Genomic DNA, 21,614 nt, shown 5'->3' with positions numbered 1-21,614 from the left:
AAACAACAAATAACGTACAAGGGAATCCCCATAAGGTTAACAGCTGATCTTTCAACAGAAACTCTGCAAGCCAGAAGGGAGTGGCAGGACATATTTAAAGTGATGAAGGAGAAAAACCTGCAACCAAGATTACTCTACCCAGCAAGGATCTCATTCAGATTTGATGGAGAAATTAAAACCTTTACAGAAAAGCAAAAGCTAAGAGAATTCAGCACCACCAAACCAGCTTTACAACAAATGCCAAAGGAACTTCTCTAGGCAGGAAACACAAGAGAAGGAAAAGACCTACAATAAAAAACCCAAAACAGTTAAGAAAATGATCATAGGAACGTACGATGTAGAGAATGGACTTGAGGACACGGGGAGGGGGAAGGGTAAGCTGGGACGAAGTGAGAGAGTGGCATGGACATGTATACAGTACCAAATGTAAACTAGATAGCTAGTGGGAAGCAGCCACATAGCACAGGGAGATCAGCTCGGTGCTTTGTGACCACCTAGAGGGGTGGGATAGGGAGGCTCACGAGGGAGATGCAAGAGGGAAGATATATGGGGATATATGTATACGTAAAGCTGATTCACTTTGTTATACAGCAGCAACTAACACAACAATGTAAAGCAATTATACTCCAATAAAGATGTTAAAAAAAAAAAGGTCCTCAAAGTGTGTCCCCATGATACCTGTTCAATTTATTCTTTTAAAAAAGAACACACCAAGAATTATATAAATAAAAAAGACCAGGAAGCTTTCTGCTTCCGTAGAACCTGTGTTGAGACTGCGGAAATTAAAAAACCATAAATCGCATTATTTCTGCAGTGAGCCCAGACTTCCGCAGAGCACTGAGGACCCCCAGATCCCAGACACAGAGGTGGCAGAGGGGACGCAGGTATCCGCAGGTCATCGCTTACCTGGCTCGAGCCTCGGTGGGGAGCGGCAGGTCACCTGTGGAGTGGCTCGGAGAGGCAGGCTGCCCGGGTGATGGGCCGGGCAGGCTGTGCATTGGCTTTGGGGACCTTGGCACTTCACCGAGGGTGCAGTCTCGCCCAGAGAACGGGAAGGATGCGGATCCCTCCCCCGTGGGGGGCAGGTCTTGGGCTGGCCCGGTGGCACTGGGCTCTTGACCTCGTCTTTGGTTTTCTACGTTGAGCAGCACCTCTGTGTCGGAAACACCATCGCGCCGGTGGAGGGCATGGTCCTTGGACCCAGCCATGCAGCTCCTGAGCCCCGGGATCTCGGTCCTGAGGTAGGAAGCGCCCGAATCTTTGCTGGACTCAGCAGAGCGGTCACTTTTTCCTCCCCTTTTCTCAGCAGTCTCAGGGTCCTTCCTGGACTTGCTGTATCGAGATGGAGATTCGGCGTCGGCTTCCGGGTCCAGGGTGAGCCCATACTTCTCTGCCAGCTGCCGTCTCCTCTCTGCTTTGTACCTGGCGATCCTTTCGGCTTTGGACTCTAGGCTCTGTGTGTCCATGATGCTGGAACCGTAGGGGGAGTCACCATGGATGCCCAAGGATTCTGTGCAGTGTTTGGATCGAGTCTGCTTTTCTAAGGAAGAATCCAAAGTTTCTTCCTCTTCATTTGATTGGCCTACAAGAAGGTCACACACACAGATTTCAAGCAAATCATAAAATGTGGTTATTCTACTCTGTTCTGTACACAATACGTTCCAAGTGCCCAGGCTGCAAAGGTCCAATTTCTCACTTACGTGTAGCTGCCTAAAATGATTTACCTGGGATGTTGAAGAAGTTTAAGGTCTGCAGTGAAATACATAAAGGCTGTGATGTTCTATGGGCTGCATAAGCTGCGTCAAGCATGGCCTCAGCTAAAGCTCAGTCCCGACAGTCCTCACTCTAGTTCAGTGCCTATTTCCCCTTATTTACTTTTCTGCTTTTGAGTTTAATATTTCATGTGTGAGGCCAGAGGACGAGTTCAGACTCCTCTAGAAAAGATAACAGATATTCGAACTGCTGTAATTTGATGAGTGATGGATAGTGGTTTCATGGGAAACCACACAGGATCCGATAGTAACCATAACCATAATGGCCCATGTCAACATCCGCCAGGTGTGGCTGTGTTTTTCGTTTTTTTTTTTTTTTTTTTAAACAGAAGTGGCTTTTTCCAATTATACTCTGCATGCTTGATGTAGAAAAGGTCTACAGTGAAAACACAGGAAGGTTAATCTCCAAATCACCAATAATCACTAACATATAATAATCAGTAATAAATAAATGGATAATTTGCTAAACTTTTCTATATACTCTTTCTAGTCTTTTATATAAGTGATTTCTTCTTTTTATATAAGTGATTTTTTTTCTATATAAAATAACTCATTTTATGTAACCTTAATGTCCTACATAAAACATTTTTCTAAGTGTGGAAATCTTATTTTGAAGACATCATTTTATTTTAAGGCTTCATAATATTTCACACTATAGGCATTCCAGAATCAATTTAACCATTTTCATATTTCTGGGCACTTAAGTTGACTCTAACTTTTAATCCATCTTATTTTCTGATTACTATTACAAAAGATAGTTGCATAAAAGTGGAATTCCTTTATCAGTAGGTACATCATTTTAAGACACGTGCTAAACTGTCAAATTAATTTCTGTAAAGCCTGAATCGATTTACACTGGAACCTGCAATGTATGCTCTCTCACTAATACTGAGTGTTAATTTTAAAACTCGCCTTTGAGAATATGAAAAAGAATGTATACATATGTATAACTGAATCACTTTGCTGTACAGCAGAAATTAACACAACATTTTAAATCAACTATACTTCAATAAAAAAATTTAAGAAAGAAAGCACATACATAATATATAAAACTATACATGAGACTATCAAATAATCACATAACAATTTATTATCTATCTGTATCTGTTCTACTTCATCTTTATACCTCTATTTTGGATTTATATAAATCCACATTTTTTAAAATGCTTATCATGATGTCATGTTTCTCCAAAAAAATTTTTTTTAATTAAATTAAAAATTGCCTTTGATTACTAGAAAAAGAAGATGCATGCATTTTTCAATTATTTAGTAGCCACTTGTATCATTATCTTTTTCTTCTCTGGAACATCTGGTCAAGCTTACTGCTCTATATTCTTTTGATTCATAGTGTCATTTTTAGTGTTTTGTGTAAAATTTTATAGGAATATGAACTCTTTATCTTCTTCATGGATATTTTTAAACGTCCTTAATTTTTTGTGAAGTCAAAGATCTTCTTTGAAGCACAGATGTTAATTACTATGTAGTCAAGTCAATTGACCTGGTCATTGGTGATTTCTACAGCTGTTTCAGTGTTTTGAAAGTCCTTTTCCATTCAGCTGGAACTAAATATTCACCTTTGTTCTCCTGTTTTTAATTATTCTCTTAAAATTAATCATGTGATTAATTGCACCTTATTTTTGTTTTGGGTAGGAAGTGAGGAGGGGGCATAGTCCCTCCCCCCTGCTATCCCATTTTTCCCATTACCGGTTTATTAACTAATTCTTCCTTTTCTCACTAACGTGATGCTTCAGTGATCATATACTACGTGGATGCACAGTTTATATCACTGGGGTTTCTTTCTGGCCATATATCTTGGTACTCTGTCTACTCTTGCTTCTTCACGTACGTAAAAAAGAATCTTAGTTCTCTAGTTTTCTGACCACAGAAAACCAGAAACTGTAGAGACAGGCAAACTTATCACATCACGAAGGGAGACCAGCCTCTCTCTCTGAGGAAGGAATCAGAAAACACTGGATATAAGAGCAGCAGCGCAGAGCCGCAGAGCCGGGGATGGGGAGGGCGGGGAGGGCAGCTCCAAGTGCGTCGCCCTCTCCCAAGGTCACGTGGACTACCTGATGCTACACCAACATCTGAGTAACCAAGGAAAAGCTAAGTCATGCTTGACATGCTGTTTAATATGAAATAAAAACACGATGCATTTAAAATTAATTACACCTATTAAAACAACTTAAATAGGATGTTTGTTGCATAAACACATAGAGTAAAGGCCCCAGTCATTCGAGGTCCAGCTTTGCTCTTCCATGCTCCCTGCCGAGAGCAACGCTGTCCTGTGCTGGGCATCTGGGCATTTTATTTACACCTATTATAAGAGATGCCTGTCTTACTCAGCCCTTTTCCAAACAAACCTGAGGGTCTCTGACAGCTGGGGCCCTGAGGGGGTGGCGAGAGAGACACAGTTCCTGCCCTGGGATGGTCTGGGGTCGGGGGGTGGAGGTGTGGGAGACAAATGACTGGTCATTAGTTACCCAACTGGGGGGTCATTTCTCACTGCTGTGACACTGGAGGACCACACCTGGGAGGTGTGGCAGAGCTGACACAGGTGTTGCTGCTGGTTTGAACAAACACACAGATTTAATACACATTACATCTACACAATTCACACTCCTGGAACATCTCATTTTCCAGGAGTGCTGGATAGAAAAGGCTGATGACGGGCCACCGGGCCACAAGCTCACCGATGTGAGGACTGGCTGGGTCTGTGGCACGTGTGTATCTGGGCAGGTCCTCCTCCAGCAGATGATGACTCACTAAGCCCGTGCAGCTCTGCAAGAGGATGGGCTGCGTGTCGGTTTCAATTCCTTCTAGGCGCCTGGCAATTCTTTCTTTTCTGTGCAAGACACCAGCAAAGGCGTGGTGAGCCACGGACATCAGTTCTCAGGCAACACTGGACACTGCTTTGCAAACTCTTCTATTTCCTAATTATGCACAACGAACATCTTACCTTTTCATGTCTGAAAATTCTTTCGTCTTTGGTTCAAAGAGTTTTCTTAATTCTGCAACTAAAATAAGACAAAAAAGAAGAAAAAGGTAGTCCAGTATTTAGTCGCCATGCATTCATTTTATTCATTCATTCATTCTTGCAACATCTATTTATGGAACTCGTATTTCTGTTCATGGCTCTCATGCAACAGTGATACACAAGACGGACACAGTTCCTGCAGACTGTGGGGAGGCAGATGCCAGATGAGTACGTGTACACACACACACACACACGTCACAGGCTGGTCTAAGAAGTAAAACCATGGAGTAGTAAGAGTGAGTTCTATTTCATCCAGGGGAGCCAGAGGAAGCCTAACCCTGAATCTCTCTCTCTAGCCAGTACAAATCTCACCATCTGTGTTTTAGTTTTATCAGGTTTAGCACAATATTTCAAGCTTTCCATCATGCAAAACTGCAAACGTGCCAAAGTAGAGACTAAAGTACTATGAACCCCCGTGTACCACCAGCAAGCCCCACCGGTCAGGAGCTCACACCCCTCCTATGTCACCCATCGCTGACCTGTAAAGGTCTGTAACTACCTGGTGGGGTTTCTAACGGTGCGTGACTGCACACCTTGATCAACTACAGTTTAGATTAACCCAGTTCCTATGCCTCCCCTTACAGGCTTTCCCTGGGAGGAAATGTTAACATTTGCGTCCTGGCTGTAATTCAGGTGGACGATGGAAAATGTAATGACCCCTACCCTTCCGGCAACGCTGGGAGATCAGACGAGCATTCTGCTGATGTTGCGAGGGTCTCCCGTGACACTGGCCACAAGGATATTGCACTGAGAGGCCAAACAATGGTTTCTCTGGAGAAATGGCCAAACTTGGCAGAGAATCGAGGTCTCTCTCCTCGTCTCCTCCTCAATCACGTGAATTCTTAAGGGCTCATCTGAACCAGCTCCCACTGAGGTCCTAGGAACACAGAGCTGTGACAGCCCCGGGGCCCACGAAACATTGGCAAGGCTGAGTCAAAGCAGAAACTCACAGGATAGGGTATGAATGCACGGAATTTAATTTCAGCTGCTTCAATTTCCATTTGATTTTTTAAGTGGTTATTTTTATTTTTGGCTCTGCCGCGCGGCTTGTGGGATCTCAGTTCCCCGACCAGGGACTGAACCCAATCCACGGCAGTGAGAGTCCTAACCACTGGGCCGCCAGGGAAGTCCCTAAGTGGTTATTTTTAGGAGTGAGTCAAAACCGCACATGTGCGTGCACACACGACTTTTATACTGTCCTTTGATTGTGTTCAGAGATACCAGCCATCTTTCTATTTATTAATTTATTTTTAAATGACAGCCACCTGGATTGACTGTTTTCAAAAGACAGTTGGCTTCACAAGTCTCTCTGTCCAGTGGCCTTCGCAGGCACCAGAGCAGCTGGGGGTGGGCATCTGGCTTCTCGCGTTCCAGTGTAGAAGGCAAGGGTTTGGTGACCGTGGTACCTCCTGTCTTTGGAGGAAGTGTGGCTTAGAGCAGTGTCCCAGGTAACAAATGAGCTCTAGTGAGACAATGGTGATGAAACTTTCATGGCTGGTAGCACATATTTTGAAAATATTTTCAAGGAGGAGTATCAATGAATTACTTAAACCCCAAAGCAGAGAATGGAGCTGTATCTTTCATAAAACTGCTCCAGAAGCGATTGAAACCAAATTCCAAGGACTCCAAGAAGTCTGTCTTAAACCCATGCCCTCAACCCGTAACTGAGAAATGGAGTATACGAATAGGGTCTGAGTAGTACAGTGGCATGTTGCCTTTTCTCCTAAATGATTTCCACCAGGCAGACTATGGTCTGAATGTGTGTGCGTCCTGCCCCCCAAATTCATATGTTGAAATCCTAACCCCCAGAGTGAAGGTATCAGGAGGTGGGGCCTTAGGGAGGTGATTAGGCTCCACCCTCATGAATGGGACCGATGCCCTCATGAATGGGACCGATGCCCTCATAAAGAGGCCAACAGAGCTCCCAAGCCCCATCACCATGTGAGGATGCCATGAGAAGCTGGCAGTCTGCAACCAGCAAGAGGGTCCTCAACCGAACCCGACCATGCTGTCGCCCTGATTTCGGACTTCCAGCCTCCAGAACGGTGAGCAATCAATTTCTGCTGTTTATAAACCATCCGAATGCACTAAGAACAAGCATGAAAAATATGAATGCAATGCACACAGGGTGGCATATGATGCCCATGTCTACTGGGAAAAAATAAGTAGACTTCTCTGGGGCTAATTTGCGACTGAAAATCATTTTTATCTCATTGAAAGTTGAAAATTTTCTATAGAAGTTATGCAACTGAAAACACTTAAAGAAAAATCCAGTGAAAAAGCTACGCAACACGCTCCTTCCTGACATTTCTTACTTCCCATGATCCAGAAGGAAAGGTCAACGAACGGGGAGACGATGTGAACGTCCCATCCGCTACAGAACCATCCATTTCCTACGGCCTTTACCGCCCGGCTTCGATATTCTGTGAGGACTAAGACAATATGACGAGGGGACGGACTGACGGTCAGAATATAGAAACGGAACCCCAAGAAGTCGGGTGCAGTGAGAGGAAAGAGAGGGACAGGGCAGGTGAGTCAAATGACCCTGCTGTCCCTGTCTGGGCAAGACAGGCTGGGCAACCCGCCAGCGAATGCTGTCGTCCGATGGTCATTCACTGCTGGGTAGACGACGACTTAGGATAATATTGAGCTGACACACAAGGTCTCGGGGTGCTGGCTCTGGAGCAGATCACAGATCACCATGGGGGTGCTATAGGCCTCTCAAGTGGGAAATTTCTTGGTTGTCAGCCCTCTTCTGTAGGATGTTGAGGATCCCTGGCTCCCCTGCTAAAAGCCAAATCAACCCCAGGTGCAACGCCACAAAAATGCTCCCAGATGATTCCAAAGCCCCCTTCGGATGCTACCATCCTGCACTGATCCCAGGACAGAGAGGACAAAGATAACACATAGGCAGCCTGCTCACGAGATGTCCTCCACACCCTGGGTTATGGTGACCACAGACACCACTAGCCAAGCACTGCCTTCTTTTCAATCAAGCCTAGATTCAAGCTCAAAACCAGTTCAAGGCTTATAACCTTAGAGTCCTCTCTGATCATTTACTGAGGAACAAAATAAGGTCATAAGTCAAGCTATACTTTAAATGGGCCCGTGAGCTTGTTAATTCTTCGTGGAAATCTACAGTGAATCTTCTGGGAAAATAAAAAATTCCTCCAGTAAATAAGTTACCTCTCAGTCTATTCTTTCTAACAAATTAATTCTTGAGGACCAACACCTGCTTCACTCCTACAGACATGAGATAACAGAGAAAAGAAATGGTGTGGAAGGCAAAAAGGAGGAACAGAGACACCTGGAGTTTGGTTTCCTTTCTCCAAGTCTACCATTTAAAAGCAAAGTTAGTAAAACACACATGTAACATAATTACCCTGGTACAGCTATTCCATGTGAAAACATGTCAGTTGTATAAAAGAGAAGGATGCTTTATGTGAATGGCTGATGTGTGTGTGTACTTTTTTCATTCCTTTCCAGGAAACAGAAAACCTTCATATGGGCACGTGCAGTCCTTATTAGGCACCCCCGCTGAGTTCTGGTTGGGTTTATTATAAAGCACTGGAAAAGAAGCTAATACTAAAAAGTCATGGAAATTGCCCTGACTGTGGAAACATGTCATCACTCCATGTATCAGGTAGAGAGACCACGGACTCTTCTATCACTGTTATCTTCTGATTGCCAGTCCTGAATATAGTTTATTATTATTTATAATCTCCCAAAAGGTTTCCTTCCTTTAAAATTTTTATATAATTTCAGACTCAGAAAAATTAAGACATCTTTCATACGTTAACATTTGTCACTACATTTGATTGATTTTTTTACCCTCTTTTTCTCTCTCCATATGTATATTTTTGTGTATATATACATGCATACAAATGCACATATTTACATATTAATCTTTCTGAATCATTTAAGAGTAGGTTGCAGCCTGATGCCCTTTTTACCTCTAAATTTTTCAGTGTCCATTTCCTCAAAACAAGGAATAAGAATTTTTTAAAAATTAGATTCAAAAGCCATAATTCAATTGATGGTATGCTATGTCATATGTATATAACTAAAACATGGTTCAGAAAACAGTGGTATTCATCAATATAAATCCAGACAGAAACTAGCACAGCTGATCTAACTTCTGTTGTAACAAATTTTCTACTTTGCTTTCAAGTGCATTGAGACTTTTACTCTTATTATACCTGTGATTTTAGTCTGCTGCCCTTGCCTAAGCAATATGGATTCTGTGAGTCTATTTCTTCAGTTATTTCTGATGGGCCTTGTGTTGGTCATTTTCCAAGTAAGGCAATTTAAGGGACTTTGGCATCAGGGCTATAATATTTTATAAAAATATTTAACTGCCTCATATACTTTGTAATAATATATAATACCAATACTCAGGATAATTGGGTCTCTTAGGTGCTTTTCTTGGGAAACATTTTTCTTCAGTTAGTTCTGAGAACAGGCTTTCTGGTAAAGTTATTGTTGAGTTCAGTCTCCCAAGCCTGAGTACAGTAGAACCTTCCAGAGAAATATAAGTGGCAGGGGGACTGCCAAGAACAGCTCTCTCCCTGCCTGCATTTGATACCACAGGCCAGATCCAGAATATTCTGAAGACGTATCTTTCTTCCCCAGGAGTAATCCCCTTTAACTTTTACACGTGGATGGCAGCCACTAATATAAAGACCAGCGACTTCTAAAATAAGTCATCACAAACCTAGAGGAATGAGGGGGAAACCTGATGGCTAAGAGAAGGGGTTTTTTGGGGAAAATAAAAATGTTCTAAAATTGACTCTGCCGATCAATGCACGATTATGTGAATCTACCAAAAGCTACTGAACTGTCCACTTTAAATGGATGAATTGTATGGTATAGGAATTATGTCTCAATGAAACTGTTAAAAAAAAAAGTAGAGTCATATATTTGGTCCATTTCATAATTCCTTAATGCAAAATCTATTTTAATATAAGTTTTACACAGGTAAAGGGTCTTAATCCCTTGATTACCTGTTTGTGATACACAGTTAAAGGAAGTTCCTTAGAGAAAAATCAATGACCATTTTAGTGTTCAATTTCACGGACGCAAAAATCCCTCACTAAGTGAACAGGAAGAGACTTCTGTAAACTTATAAACGTACATGGAACTCCATGCCATTAAAAGTCATAATCAATTCCTATTTTTAACATGCTATTGCTAAGAACCGAGAGAATAACCAACATGGAAGTGGAAAGTTCACTGGGAATAGCTGGGTCTCTGCAACCACGCCTGCCCGAACCGATAAACAGTAAAGACTGCAAAATAAGACTATGGGAATTTAGATGAAATTCAGGGGAAGAGGGACTCTGATACTTTAAAAGCATGTTTTAAAGACCTTGTTAATTTAGAAACATAAATCTTGTGGGAACATAAAGTTAATGATCTTTGGTGAAAATCATGATTTTTATTACCAATTATGGTAAAATGTTTAATAAAACTCGTTAATGAGCTTATGCATTTTAAAATTTTGTTATATGTAGAGCTCCAAGTCGTTGAACCTTAAGGAATCTAGGCTCTCATCCTGTTCTTAATTTTTATGATCTTAATATTGTCTATTATTCATCAAGAGAAGGCACTGGGGGCAGGGGAGAGAGGAAGAGGGAAAACTTTAGCTTTATATAACTTTCCCTCATCAGTCAAATCTAAGCTATTGCTAAAATCAAGTTGTTCATTCTTATTCTTTGTTTTGATCGTCTTCATAGACTTTTACATTTGGCTCAGATTAAATTGAGTTTGTCTTTCACAAACAGTCTTAAAAAATTAGAAGGGCCTTTCCATTTCATACTTGGGGTTCCAGGTGGGAACCCTTCACGGCATCTATCCTACCCTTGACTACGTGGCTTATGACCTGACTTGACCAGTTAATGGAGAACGAATGAGATCACAGTGCAGTGCATTTCACTTCGACGTGCTATGAACTATCAGAATTTTCCTTCTCCCACAAAATCTCACCCGCCTCCTTGTAATTCTAGACATTCTTCTTATTTTGGACTCCGGAGCAACAAAGAATAAGCCTCCACTTCAGTTGACAGTGTTGTTAAGTACCTGAAAACTGAAAAATTTCCCTGTTTAAGTTGTTTCCACCGGGCCAGATCCCTGGGGTCCTTCAAGTATCCATCTTCATCACCCTGTGTCCAGGCGTACAACCCATTCAGTTCCTCGTGATGCATGCGAATTTGCCAGTGGGCCTGTATAAACTGGTTTTCGTTTCTATTAAAAGACTATTTTTTTTCTGGTCTAATTTCTTCTGGGCTTCATCTCATTTTGCTGCTTTTTGTTTTTGTTTTTTTGGTTTGGTTTTTTTCAGAATAGAAAAAAATTCTGACCTTTCATCAAAGCTGTTTCTTCCTTTTTAAATTTATTTTTTATTGAAGTATAGTTGTATAGTTGATTTACAATGTTCCAGGTGTACAGCAAAGTGATTCAGTCATATATATATATATATATGACTTTTCGGATGCTTTTCTATTATAGGTTACTACAAGATACTGAATATGGTTCCCTGTGCTACAGGTCCTTGTTGTTTATCTATTTTATATATAGTAGTGTGTATCTGTTAATCCCAAACTCCTAATTTATCCTCCCCGTGCCTCTGCTTTCCCCTTTGGTAACCATAAGTTTGCTTTCTATGTCTGTGAGTCTGTTTTATAAATAAGTTCATTTTTATCAGTGTTTAGATTCCACATATAAGTGATATCTGATATTTGTCTTTCTCTGACTCCCCTTAGTATGATAATCTCTAGGTCCATGCATGTTACTGCAAATAGCACTATTTCATTCTTTTTTATGGCTGAGTAATATTCTATTGTATATATGTACTGCATCTTCTTTATCCATTCCTCTGTCCATGGACATTTAGGTTGTTTCCATGTCTTGGCTATTGTAAATAGTGCTGCTATGAACATAGGGGTGCCGGTATCTTTTTGAATTAGAGTTTTCCTCTTTTCTGGGTATATGCCCAGGAGTGGGATTGCTGGAAAAGCTGTTTCCTCTGAAGTAAGGGTTACACAGCTCATCTAGGATGAAGACAGCTTGTGAGCTGGTACTCCCCTGTGTTAGGGTTACATTTGGGAGAAACAAAGCTCAGGTAATGTTCACATCATTTCACGGGCAGAACTAGGCATAGTGGGCTGGTGGCTGATGCAAATATTTGACTGCATATGCATCTTACCCAATGAAAATACGAATTCAGCAAACGTGTGAGTACCTACTTGGGTAAGAAGAGAGATGTTTCCGATGCAGTTTGCACTGCTTGCCCAGTGTGTACCCCAGTTGGGAGCTGAAAGATATCAAGTGTAAATGCCTTTCCTAGCACTGGAAAGCGTCAGGGGCTGGAAGCAGTGGGAGGGGGTGGACCGAGAAGAAATGGGCCAATGCGCGGAACCCCCACCCGTGGAGAAGGTGAGAGGTAGGAGACAGATGAGGTGAGGCTGATTCTAGGAATCCTCTCTCATCCTCTGCACCAGCCTCCAGTGAAAACCTGAGGATGCCTAAAGTGAAAGGAGGGAACTGGTGGAAAGGTGAGGTCTAACCATGCAACAAGAGGGGTACTTTGAGGTTGATTCCTGGAAGAGACAGAAAGGTGCACGGAGGAGAGTAGGGCTGGAGGTTAGTGTAGGGCCTCCTTCAAGAAAGTCAGGTCACAAAACACTTACACGCACCGTACACTTGTCAACCATCTAGAAGCCTCACCTTTAGGGAGGGCAGCTAAAAGCTGAGCGTCGATTCCCCTCTTGTGGTTAGCAAGCGGTTCTTTGTCTTCAAGCAAGAACTCTTTCTGAAAGCTAAAAATAATTCCATTAAGAAAATGTTTAAGGTCATTTTAAACCCTGGTATCTGATATGAACCAAAACAGTACAGAACATAAAAATTATGCTACTGTTATACATAGTTAAACATGTGTGTGTAGATCACAAGTGAAAAGTTTTATTTGGGGGAGTCAATTGGTAGCTTTTTTCAATTATTTATGGTTTTGTTAATATGATTTTTGGGTGCAGCTAAATAATTACATCAGCATAGGCGGGTCCAGGGCCTACGGGAGTAAAAACATCGCTGCGCTGGGAGTCCGGTGCCTTGGCTCAGAGCGACAACCTCTTCGAGAGCCACCAAGAGCTGTGCAGCCTTGGATTGCTCATTCAACCTCTCTGTGCTACGGCCTCTTCCTCAGAAAAGCAGCAACCTGTCTAGGTGGTCCACGTGCTTTCCTCTGGGGTGAAATCAAAGGAACAAATGCCTTCAGACAAACGAGAAATCAAGAGGTCTGGAAGGTTCATGAAAACTTGTCTGGGAAAAACAAGCAACGGAAAAGGGAGACGGAGAAAGGAACTGAGCGCTTGCTTCGCACCTGCCTCCTACAGGAAGCCCTCCCGGGTAGGAGCTATAGCTTCACAAGACCCTCTGGGTGTGGCCCCCTGAGCGCTGTGCCGGTGCAGGCCTAACAGCCGGCTTCCTCCTCCGCCCACCCTGCCCGCAGCCCCGCAAAGCACCTGTCGGGCAGCACTGGCTGGTGGTGTAAACACTCCCCTCCCCCGGCACCGCCACTCTGCCAGCTACCCCGTGGCTCAGTGACCTATGCACATGGGCACACTCGCTGGGGGCGAGGGGTGCGAGCCAGTCCCAACACCCCCGGAACCACTGCCAGCCTCGGCTTCCGGATCACGAAACCGTTCGAGGCTGTGCCCACGCGGCAAGAACCGTACACGAGGCGCACATGTCGCTCAGGCTCCTACACGGTGCGCCGTCGCCCCAAGACTCAGTACCCACAAGTTCAAGGTCTCCGCGGGGACGTGCCTGGAGTTCGGCGAGCCAGAGCTGCTGCCTTGCAGGAAGCAAACGAACGTAGGGAAACAGGAAACGCATCTTCCCCAGCGACACGATCACCTCTGGAGAGGCGGCAATAGGCCTGCCAACACACCCAGTGAGAAGCTGACCGTCCCTGTTGATGGTCCTCTGTCTGTGCTGGTGCCCGGCAGGGGTGCGTGTCCACAGAGGCCCGAGGGGAGACTGAGGACGTGCTGTGGGTGCCACGTGAGGGGGCGCGTGGATTACCTACATCCCATACGTAAATTAAATTAAATTTCAAGGATCGCCTGCACATTCCAAAATATGGCCATCCCATCTTCCTAGAGCCAAGCTCATCTCAAATCTTAGTTATTGCTTAGAAATGTGGAATGGGAATGGATGATGAGCGCCACGTTCACATCAAGAGTCTTGAGAATGAGTACAGTCTTTGTAAACCACAGTCCAGCTGGCTTGACGATCCTAAGACACCTGCTTAGGTCAGAAACTTGGAATTAGCCCTGACTTCTCGAGAGTGAATCGTGATGCAGTGACAGTTCTTCTCTGTGTTTTTTTCAGAGGTATGATGTAGTCTAAACCTAAAAATTTAAACAACTGCAGAAAGGTACCCTACTTAAGGAATGGCATGCTATTTTAACTGACTATTTAACTGCTTGAAATATCTGGATAAAGTTTTGTACTGTCTTTGGGAAATGAAAATCTCAGGAAAAAAAATCCTGTATTACGATGAAATGATACAGCCCCTGAAATATTCAACTCCTTTGGCCACTGACCTTGGGGTACAAATATATTATCTCATATTTTCAAAAACAAACATCTGTGTTTCTATTTTTCCCCTTTCATCTGCTCATCAAAAAGCTCAATGAAGCCACTAAGAAAGACTAAGAAACTGCCCCCTAGTTAAACATTTTGCTGAACTTTTACAGAGTGGGGTTCACAAGCCATCACCCTACACCCCTGGCTTCACACGCACTTACTTTCTTGAAACAAACTACAAATGTGTTTGTGCCGATGGGAAGGACAGCCTCTTACAGGTGGTCAGAAACGAATGGAAAACCAGAGCACATTAGGAAAACCTCTCCGGCCTCTTTATGTGGTTCACTGTAAATGCTGTTTCCACCTGAATTCTCACCTCTCCTGCTTCCTTCCATCGTGGCTGGGTCCTGCTTCTGGTCTGGGCCTCAGTTTAAGGTTGTTTCCTTAAGAGAGAACCCTCAGACCCAGTGTCTGTCCCAGCAGAACCAAATCCATATTATGCACCTCTGTCATTTTCCCTCGTGTCCTCCTGTTTTCCTATTTACAGAACATGTTACAAGTGTCTCACGTTAAATGATTGATTCTTAAGAATATTTTTAAAATCAATAAATGTACAGGGAATGAATGAAGGAATGGCTCCAGTAAAATATTTCAAATGTCTAGTAGGGCTCACTCTGAAGTGTTTCATGTGTACACTTTATACACTGTTGATGTGATGGGGCAAAGAGCTTTAGAAATACTGAGACTAATTAGAAGGGCATGTATGCAATAACATCAGTTATAAGCTTGCTTTCTCCCTCCCTCCCTTCCTTTCTTCCTCTCCTTCTTTCTTCTTTAGAATAACATATAATTGGGAAAACATCTCTCCTTATTACCTTTGCCCACCTGGCATGCATGTATGAAAATATGTGTATGTTTGCCTGCTTATGAAGTATTCCGTTTTTCAAGTCTCCACCTGCGAGCTAAACTTTTCTTACTGGAATCCACATGGTCATCTTCGCATTTTGTTCCTGCTTCTCCTGCCTCTCTCTCCTATTTTCACCAAATGGCTGCTAACTTCTGAGGAAGCAGATGGGCAGGTCGAACGAATGAGGATGTGTCGGAACCAATGACCCTGACTTAAGATTGTCACAGAGCTGTGACCGACACAAGATCCCCCAAATCAACGTGAAACCAGGTTTTGAAAAAGGTCACGTGTCTGCCCTGGACTTTCGATGCCCGAGGGTACCGGGCAGCAGTGAAAATGCAGGCAAGAAACGCTGGTAAAGAAGTCTGGACTCTTTGTGAATAAGCAACCCCTTCTGACCATCATGGCTGGTGAGACACTTACGGAGGCCGCCCCTACCCCAAAGCCCTAACAGCCTCTTGCTTTTCTGAATCAGAGGCACCCAGAGCAGCATCCTCAGCTCACACAACTGGTGACTCCAAACCCAAGCTTCGGATGCTGGGTTGCATTCTTCCTCATCGTCACCCACTTGGGGACCAGGGGTCTCTGCCTGGACAACCTCTGTGGGTCTTGGAGGACTGCCACAGCTCCAGGTGGGATCCTCTATGTCAGCATGAAACTATCTCTCCATATATAATGAAGACATGCTACAGTCTTCAGTTTTTGGAATTATAATTTTAAAAGCTTCTAATATGAAGAAACACCTTTAATATGTCTTATCTACCTTCATCTCCTCTGAAATGGAGCTCACTCTTCATGACTAATTTGTTCATGCTTCTAGCTCTTTCCTTTTGCTTCAGTAGTCTAAAAAGAGCTTGCCCTTTGCTTCCATGATAATTTTTTTTTAATGTGTCCCATTAACCTACTTAAATGCCAGCAATAGCAACAAGGGGAAATTTTATTACAGTGACAGCAGGATATTCTGCTGTTAATTACCTTCTATCTTTTACACAATGTGGGATATAATATTAGAATAACTGTCCAGTGTCCACACAGTGAAGGGCTCCCCAGCATCTGCTCACTCTTCTATTGAAGTTTAAATTACAAGATAGGGGAGATGAAATCCATTACCTCATATTTTCACCTCTGGTGTTTGGGTGACTAGATTTCTTTGAAGGAGGCAGGTTCTTGTATTTCCAGCCCATTTTACACTTAGGAGCATAGCAAGGGGGCCACTGTTTTAATAGGTACACGTGAAATAACGCCGTTTTAGAACGGCTGTGTCCTCTGAGTCCCTCTCCACTGAAGTGACTGACCTGCATTCATAGTTCATACTTTTCCTTCCCAACTCCCTTCCTGTTCTTCCATTCTCTTAGTCACTTATTAGGTCTATTACAGCTAAACCAACCTGCTAGGGACGTATCGGGAATGAAGCTGCTGTGGTCTGAATGTTTGTGTTCCCCCAAATCCATAGGTTGAAATCCTGACATCCAAAGGTGATAATATTAGGAGGTGGGGCCTTTGGAAGGTGATTTTAGGTCATGACGGTGGAGCCCTCATGGATGAGATTAGCGCCCTTATAAAAAGAAACCCAGAGAGCTCCCTGGCCCATTCCACTAAGAGCAGATATAAGAAATCAGCAGTGGGCAACCCGGAAGAGGACCCTCACCCCACCACGGTGCACCCTTATCTTGGACCTCCAGCCTCTGGATGTGAGAAATAGATTTCTACTGTTTATCAGCCACCCAGTCAATGGTAGCTTGAACGAACTAAGACATAGGCCTTAGCTTCTATTAAAAAGATGGCGAAGATGAGAAATACGGGAGATTGTGTCAAGCACTAGAAGAGTGAGATTTCATGAGTCAAGTGAGACAACCTTACTGACAACTGTGCCTCCTCACCTGACACTAAGATGTGCATGCAATTCATCAGAGCTTTACCCCATCCAGTGCGCTCACAAGGTCAGTGCCAACATTTTCAAATGCAGAGCCAGGCCCACCCTGGCGAGGACAGCGGTGACACAACTGTTTATCCCAATGCTACTGAAATACAAACTTGTAAAGTAAAGAAACGATGTCTTACGTAATACATTAGGAACAGGAGCATCCGAGTGGAATGAGGGGTAGATCTGGGTTGGGTCCTTCTAGCATAATAAAGTGTATGTTGAAAGCCACACCTGGGTGTGTAAGAGATAATTATTTTGTGCCTCTACTTGAAAATCTCAAAACCTGTTAGGGACAGCGATGTACTAGGAGGCATCTGAGATAATACAACTGCCTTGTTTGGTACAAACTTTAATTTTTGTATTATCTCATATCAGTTATGATGTACTGCGTCAGGTAAATCAAATTAGCACATCAGGTAAATCAAATTAGCACCCATAATATCCTGCAGCCAATGGAACTGAAGTGCAGAAAGGTTAAGAGACCAGGCAGCAAGGACTCACCTGGACAGGGGAGTGGGTGGACGGGTGGAGGGAGGGAAGTAAGGGGAGAAGAAAGGGAGAGAGGGAGGAGGAACAGGCTAGATCCTTCCTTAAACAATGAAGAGCTCCCTTACTCGAGGGATAGACTGCAAAAAGGACATCCCATGCTTAGAGGCAGGTATGAGACAGAAAAGGTAACAGCCCTTAACAAATTTGTAATTACAGAGATACCAATAGCCGGTTTTGCAAATAGTTCCCATAAAAAGCATTAAATACAAAAAGAATCTTTGCTGAGTGTACTAAATCAGCTCGCTTCGCATGTTTTAACAAGTCAAACTCTCGGGGAAAAAACATTTTTTTTCAAACGTTTAAAACTCATGAATTAGGAATGTAGGAGAATAATTTCAAAAGCTCTTACAAATCGTCAAAACTTAAGATTCCTTGAGCAAAGACTACTTTACCTTGGAACTATTCTTCGACGCGGGAATCCAGCAAGGCTTAAGTTTTTCTTGTTCAAATCTAAGGGGAAAGAAATAATATAAGACTGAGATACCCACACAGTCAGTTAAAGCCAAAAAAAAAAAAAAAAAAAAACCTCCAATGGGAAAAAAAATTCTTTAGTCTCCCTTTGAGAGCATTTAAGAAAAAGGAAACCATGATCCAGAAATGTGAATACAAAAAGGACACCTTTATGAATCAAATTCCACCACATACATTTTACTTAGGCAAGTTTTTTTTGGTTTTGGTTTTGGTTGATAGTAGCCAAGATACTCCATGGGTTAAAAAAAAAAAAATTCTGACAGAGTTCAATGCTATCATTTAAATTCTCTATGGCTACAAGAGTAACTCAAAGTAATTAAATACTGAAAAACATGGATATTATCCTCAGGAAAAAAAAAAAGGAGCGAAAAAAATTAAACAATTTTGGTTCAGGTAACCAGGAAGGTTGAAAGTCATCACTGCCTAATATATTTGAGATGCTTTTAAAGAATGCTTGGTGGGGGGCAGGCACATGAGGGGTTGATGAACGGTGGGGTGGGAACACTTCAGCTGTGTTTTTATTGCCTTCATTAAGATCTAAATAATAACAATACATCGAATTCGCCACTTATTTATTTTTGAAGACAAGACATATATTATGTAAAGACAGCTGGTAACAATCCCATCCAGCAAAAACACACATCGAGTGAGTTAATGAAAACCAGGCACAGACAAATTTATAGCCGGCTTTGGGTAAGTAATCTGTTTTACAGGTTTTGGCATATAGCAACCGTTTGTCCACCCAGAAAACCACAATTAGACCACTTACAGAAATTCCTTCCCCCGTGGAAATTCCTTTTACTGTTTAATATTTGGGGGCAGAAGCTTGAGGAAAAGGAGGTACAAGATATACCAGATGCCAACATGTCATTAGTCATTAAAATACATCCTGAATCCCGGAATTTGGAAATTCCGACCAACCAGAGAAATACAACAAAATGAAATGTATATTGCCAGTTAAACATCTAGGCTTTTCTGCTAATTACACAAATATCTTTGTGACACATTTAGAAAAAGAGAACTCAGTTCAAAAAGCTATCAAAGCACAGGCAGATCAGCTTGGTGCTTTGTGTCGACCTAGATGGGTGGGATAGGGAGGGTGGGAGGGAGGCTCAAGAGGGAGGGGATATGGGGATATATGTGTGCATATGGCCGATTCACTCTGGTGTACAACATAAACTAACACAGCACTGTAAAGCAACTATACTCCAATAAAGATGTAAAAAAAAAAGCTATCAAATATCGTAGAAGAAAATTCCTGAATCGGATGCCTCAATTGTTCAAATCACTTCCTAATCGTGCATTTGGGCTAGAAAATACTTTTATAGACAATGGCTGAATTTCCAATGGGTCATTCAAGATAACCTAAGCATCTCCTTTTGGTTCAATCAGTGAACTGAATCTGAGATGTCACTTCAGTAGTTACATTGAGAGCACATCTTTTCCTCTGGGCTCAAAAGGAAGCCACTAAAAAGACAACGTTTTGGTCCAAACAGTCTCCTATGAAGATTTCGTAAAAAGACAAACACCATGCCTACTGGAAATAATTTAGTAGATATAACATTTGGTTTAGAAAAATATTTTAGCTAAAGTACAGCACATCCAGAACTTAATCCAAAGTTTGGGCATTCCAATATAATCTGCAGTGTTTCCTCCATAAAGACTTTAGTGGTTGAGCAATATCTTTAACTTACAACAGAAAAAGAAAAGTCATGTTTCTCAGCAATCACAAGATAAGCTAACTTATAAAGTCAATGAAACATTTAAGGTATCCTTTGAGAAAACCACAGAACCGTGTAACAGGGGCATCCAAGACAAGATGGAGGATGCAAGACATTCCCGATGTTATGAAATAGACACTTCAGTGCATTTTGCATTTCTCTCACCTTACCTTGTTTCTCAGAGAACTTGAAAGCTCCCGAGTAGCTAGAAATCCCTGGGCTTCTGAACATGGTTGCACACAGAAAGTTCAGGGACAGAGCCTGCTCCACAGCTAATTCTCAACCAGCCACGGCCTGAGGCCTGTCTGAGCAAAACTAGGTTGAGCTTTTCACAGCGCAGGGCTAGAGCAATCAGGCACTGGTGTCCCTGAGAGTACAGTAAACGCACAGCAAGAAACTGCAGGCTAGAAGAGCTCAAACCCCGTAATCAGATTACAAGCAGAAATTAGGCCTGTGGATGCTGAAATAGACTGGATTCCAGGGATGGGACATTTATGAGGTTACTACTTCAAAGCCATGGCCAAATCACAGCTTCTGCTTAGGAGACAATGCTGTAACCTAACTACCATCGGGAGAGTCAGGACAACTCCTCCCTGCCTTAAAAATAAACAAACAAATAAAAACAGAACCATACAAAGACTCTCAATGTACTGGGAAGAAGGGAAGACTCCTAACTATTCCCAGGCCGCTCCGAGTCTGGCTTTGGCTGAGTTCAATGAAATACTTTATCGAACAGGGAGCCAAAATCCCATAGTTAAGAGTTAAGATTATCAACAATATATGAGTGAAATTGTGGGAAAAGAAAAGACAGATATTACTAGAGGTTCAAAAATTTTAATTAGAGACAGATGCTCTTAAGTATTACTTATTCTACGGACCCTGTTTATTTTACTTTTTAAAAAAACATTTTAAAATAAATTTATTTATTTATTTATTATTCATTTTTGGCTGCATTGGGTCTTCGTTGCTGCGCACGGGCTTTCTCTAGTTGCAGCAAGCGGGGGCTACTCTTCGTTGCGGTGTGTGGGCTTCTCATTGTGGTGGCTTCTCTTGTTGCGGACTATGGGCTCTAGGCACGCAGGCTTCAGCAGTTGTGGCTCGCAGGCTCATAAGTTTTGGCGCACGGGCTTCAGTAGTTGTGGCTCACAGGCTTGGTAGTTGTGGCTCGTAGGCTCTAGAGCTCAGGCTCAGTAGTTGTGGCACGCAGGCTCAGTAGTTGTGGTTCGTGGGCTCTAGAGCTCAGGCTCAGTAGTTGTGGCGCACGGGCTTAACTGCTCCCCGGCATGTGGGATCTTCCCAGACCAGGGCTCGAACCCATGTCTCCTGCGTTGGCAGGTGGATTCTTAACCACTGCGCCACCAGGATGTGAGACCTTCAGTTTTGTAGTAAACCCAAACCTGCTTTAAAGACATTTTTTAGAGCAGGTTTGGGTTTCCTACGAAAGCGAAGTTCTCACATACTCCCCACCCCGCACGTGCACAGCCCTCCCCGTCATCGACGTCTCCCACCAGGTGCTACAGTTGTTACCAAGGGTGAACCCTGGTAACACTGATCCATCATAGTCATCACAGTCTAACTGCGAGGTTCCCTCTTGGTGCTGTACATTCTATGGGCTTGGACACACGTACAGTGACACGTACCC

General features: G+C 42.9%; 1 protein-coding gene across 9 annotated transcripts in view; it reads right to left on the bottom strand.

Moving 5' to 3' along the window:
- SVIL (supervillin) overlaps positions 1 to 21,614 on the bottom strand; it is a 240,088-nt gene that overhangs the window by 84,537 nt on the left and 133,937 nt on the right. For all 9 annotated transcript variants that reach the window (XM_082618197.1, XM_082618199.1, XM_082618201.1 and 6 more), the window contains exons 4-8: positions 18,173 to 18,230; positions 12,538 to 12,629; positions 4,735 to 4,792; positions 4,469 to 4,620; positions 907 to 1,582 (exon numbers count right to left, since the gene is read on the bottom strand). In XM_082618197.1, the coding sequence (XP_082474323.1) occupies positions 907 to 1,582; positions 4,469 to 4,620; positions 4,735 to 4,742 (836 nt within the window). In that variant the 5' untranslated portion in view covers positions 4,743 to 4,792; positions 12,538 to 12,629; positions 18,173 to 18,230. The remainder of the gene's footprint in view (positions 1 to 906; positions 1,583 to 4,468; positions 4,621 to 4,734; positions 4,793 to 12,537; positions 12,630 to 18,172; positions 18,231 to 21,614) is intronic.

The sequence above is a fragment of the Mesoplodon mirus genome (genome assembly GCF_964341445.2).
Source record: "Mesoplodon mirus genome assembly, chromosome: 4".
NCBI classification, from domain to species: domain Eukaryota; kingdom Metazoa; phylum Chordata; class Mammalia; order Artiodactyla; family Ziphiidae; genus Mesoplodon; species Mesoplodon mirus.
Note: the sequence above shows the minus strand (reverse complement) of the source record. Positions and strands in the feature narration are given on the sequence as shown.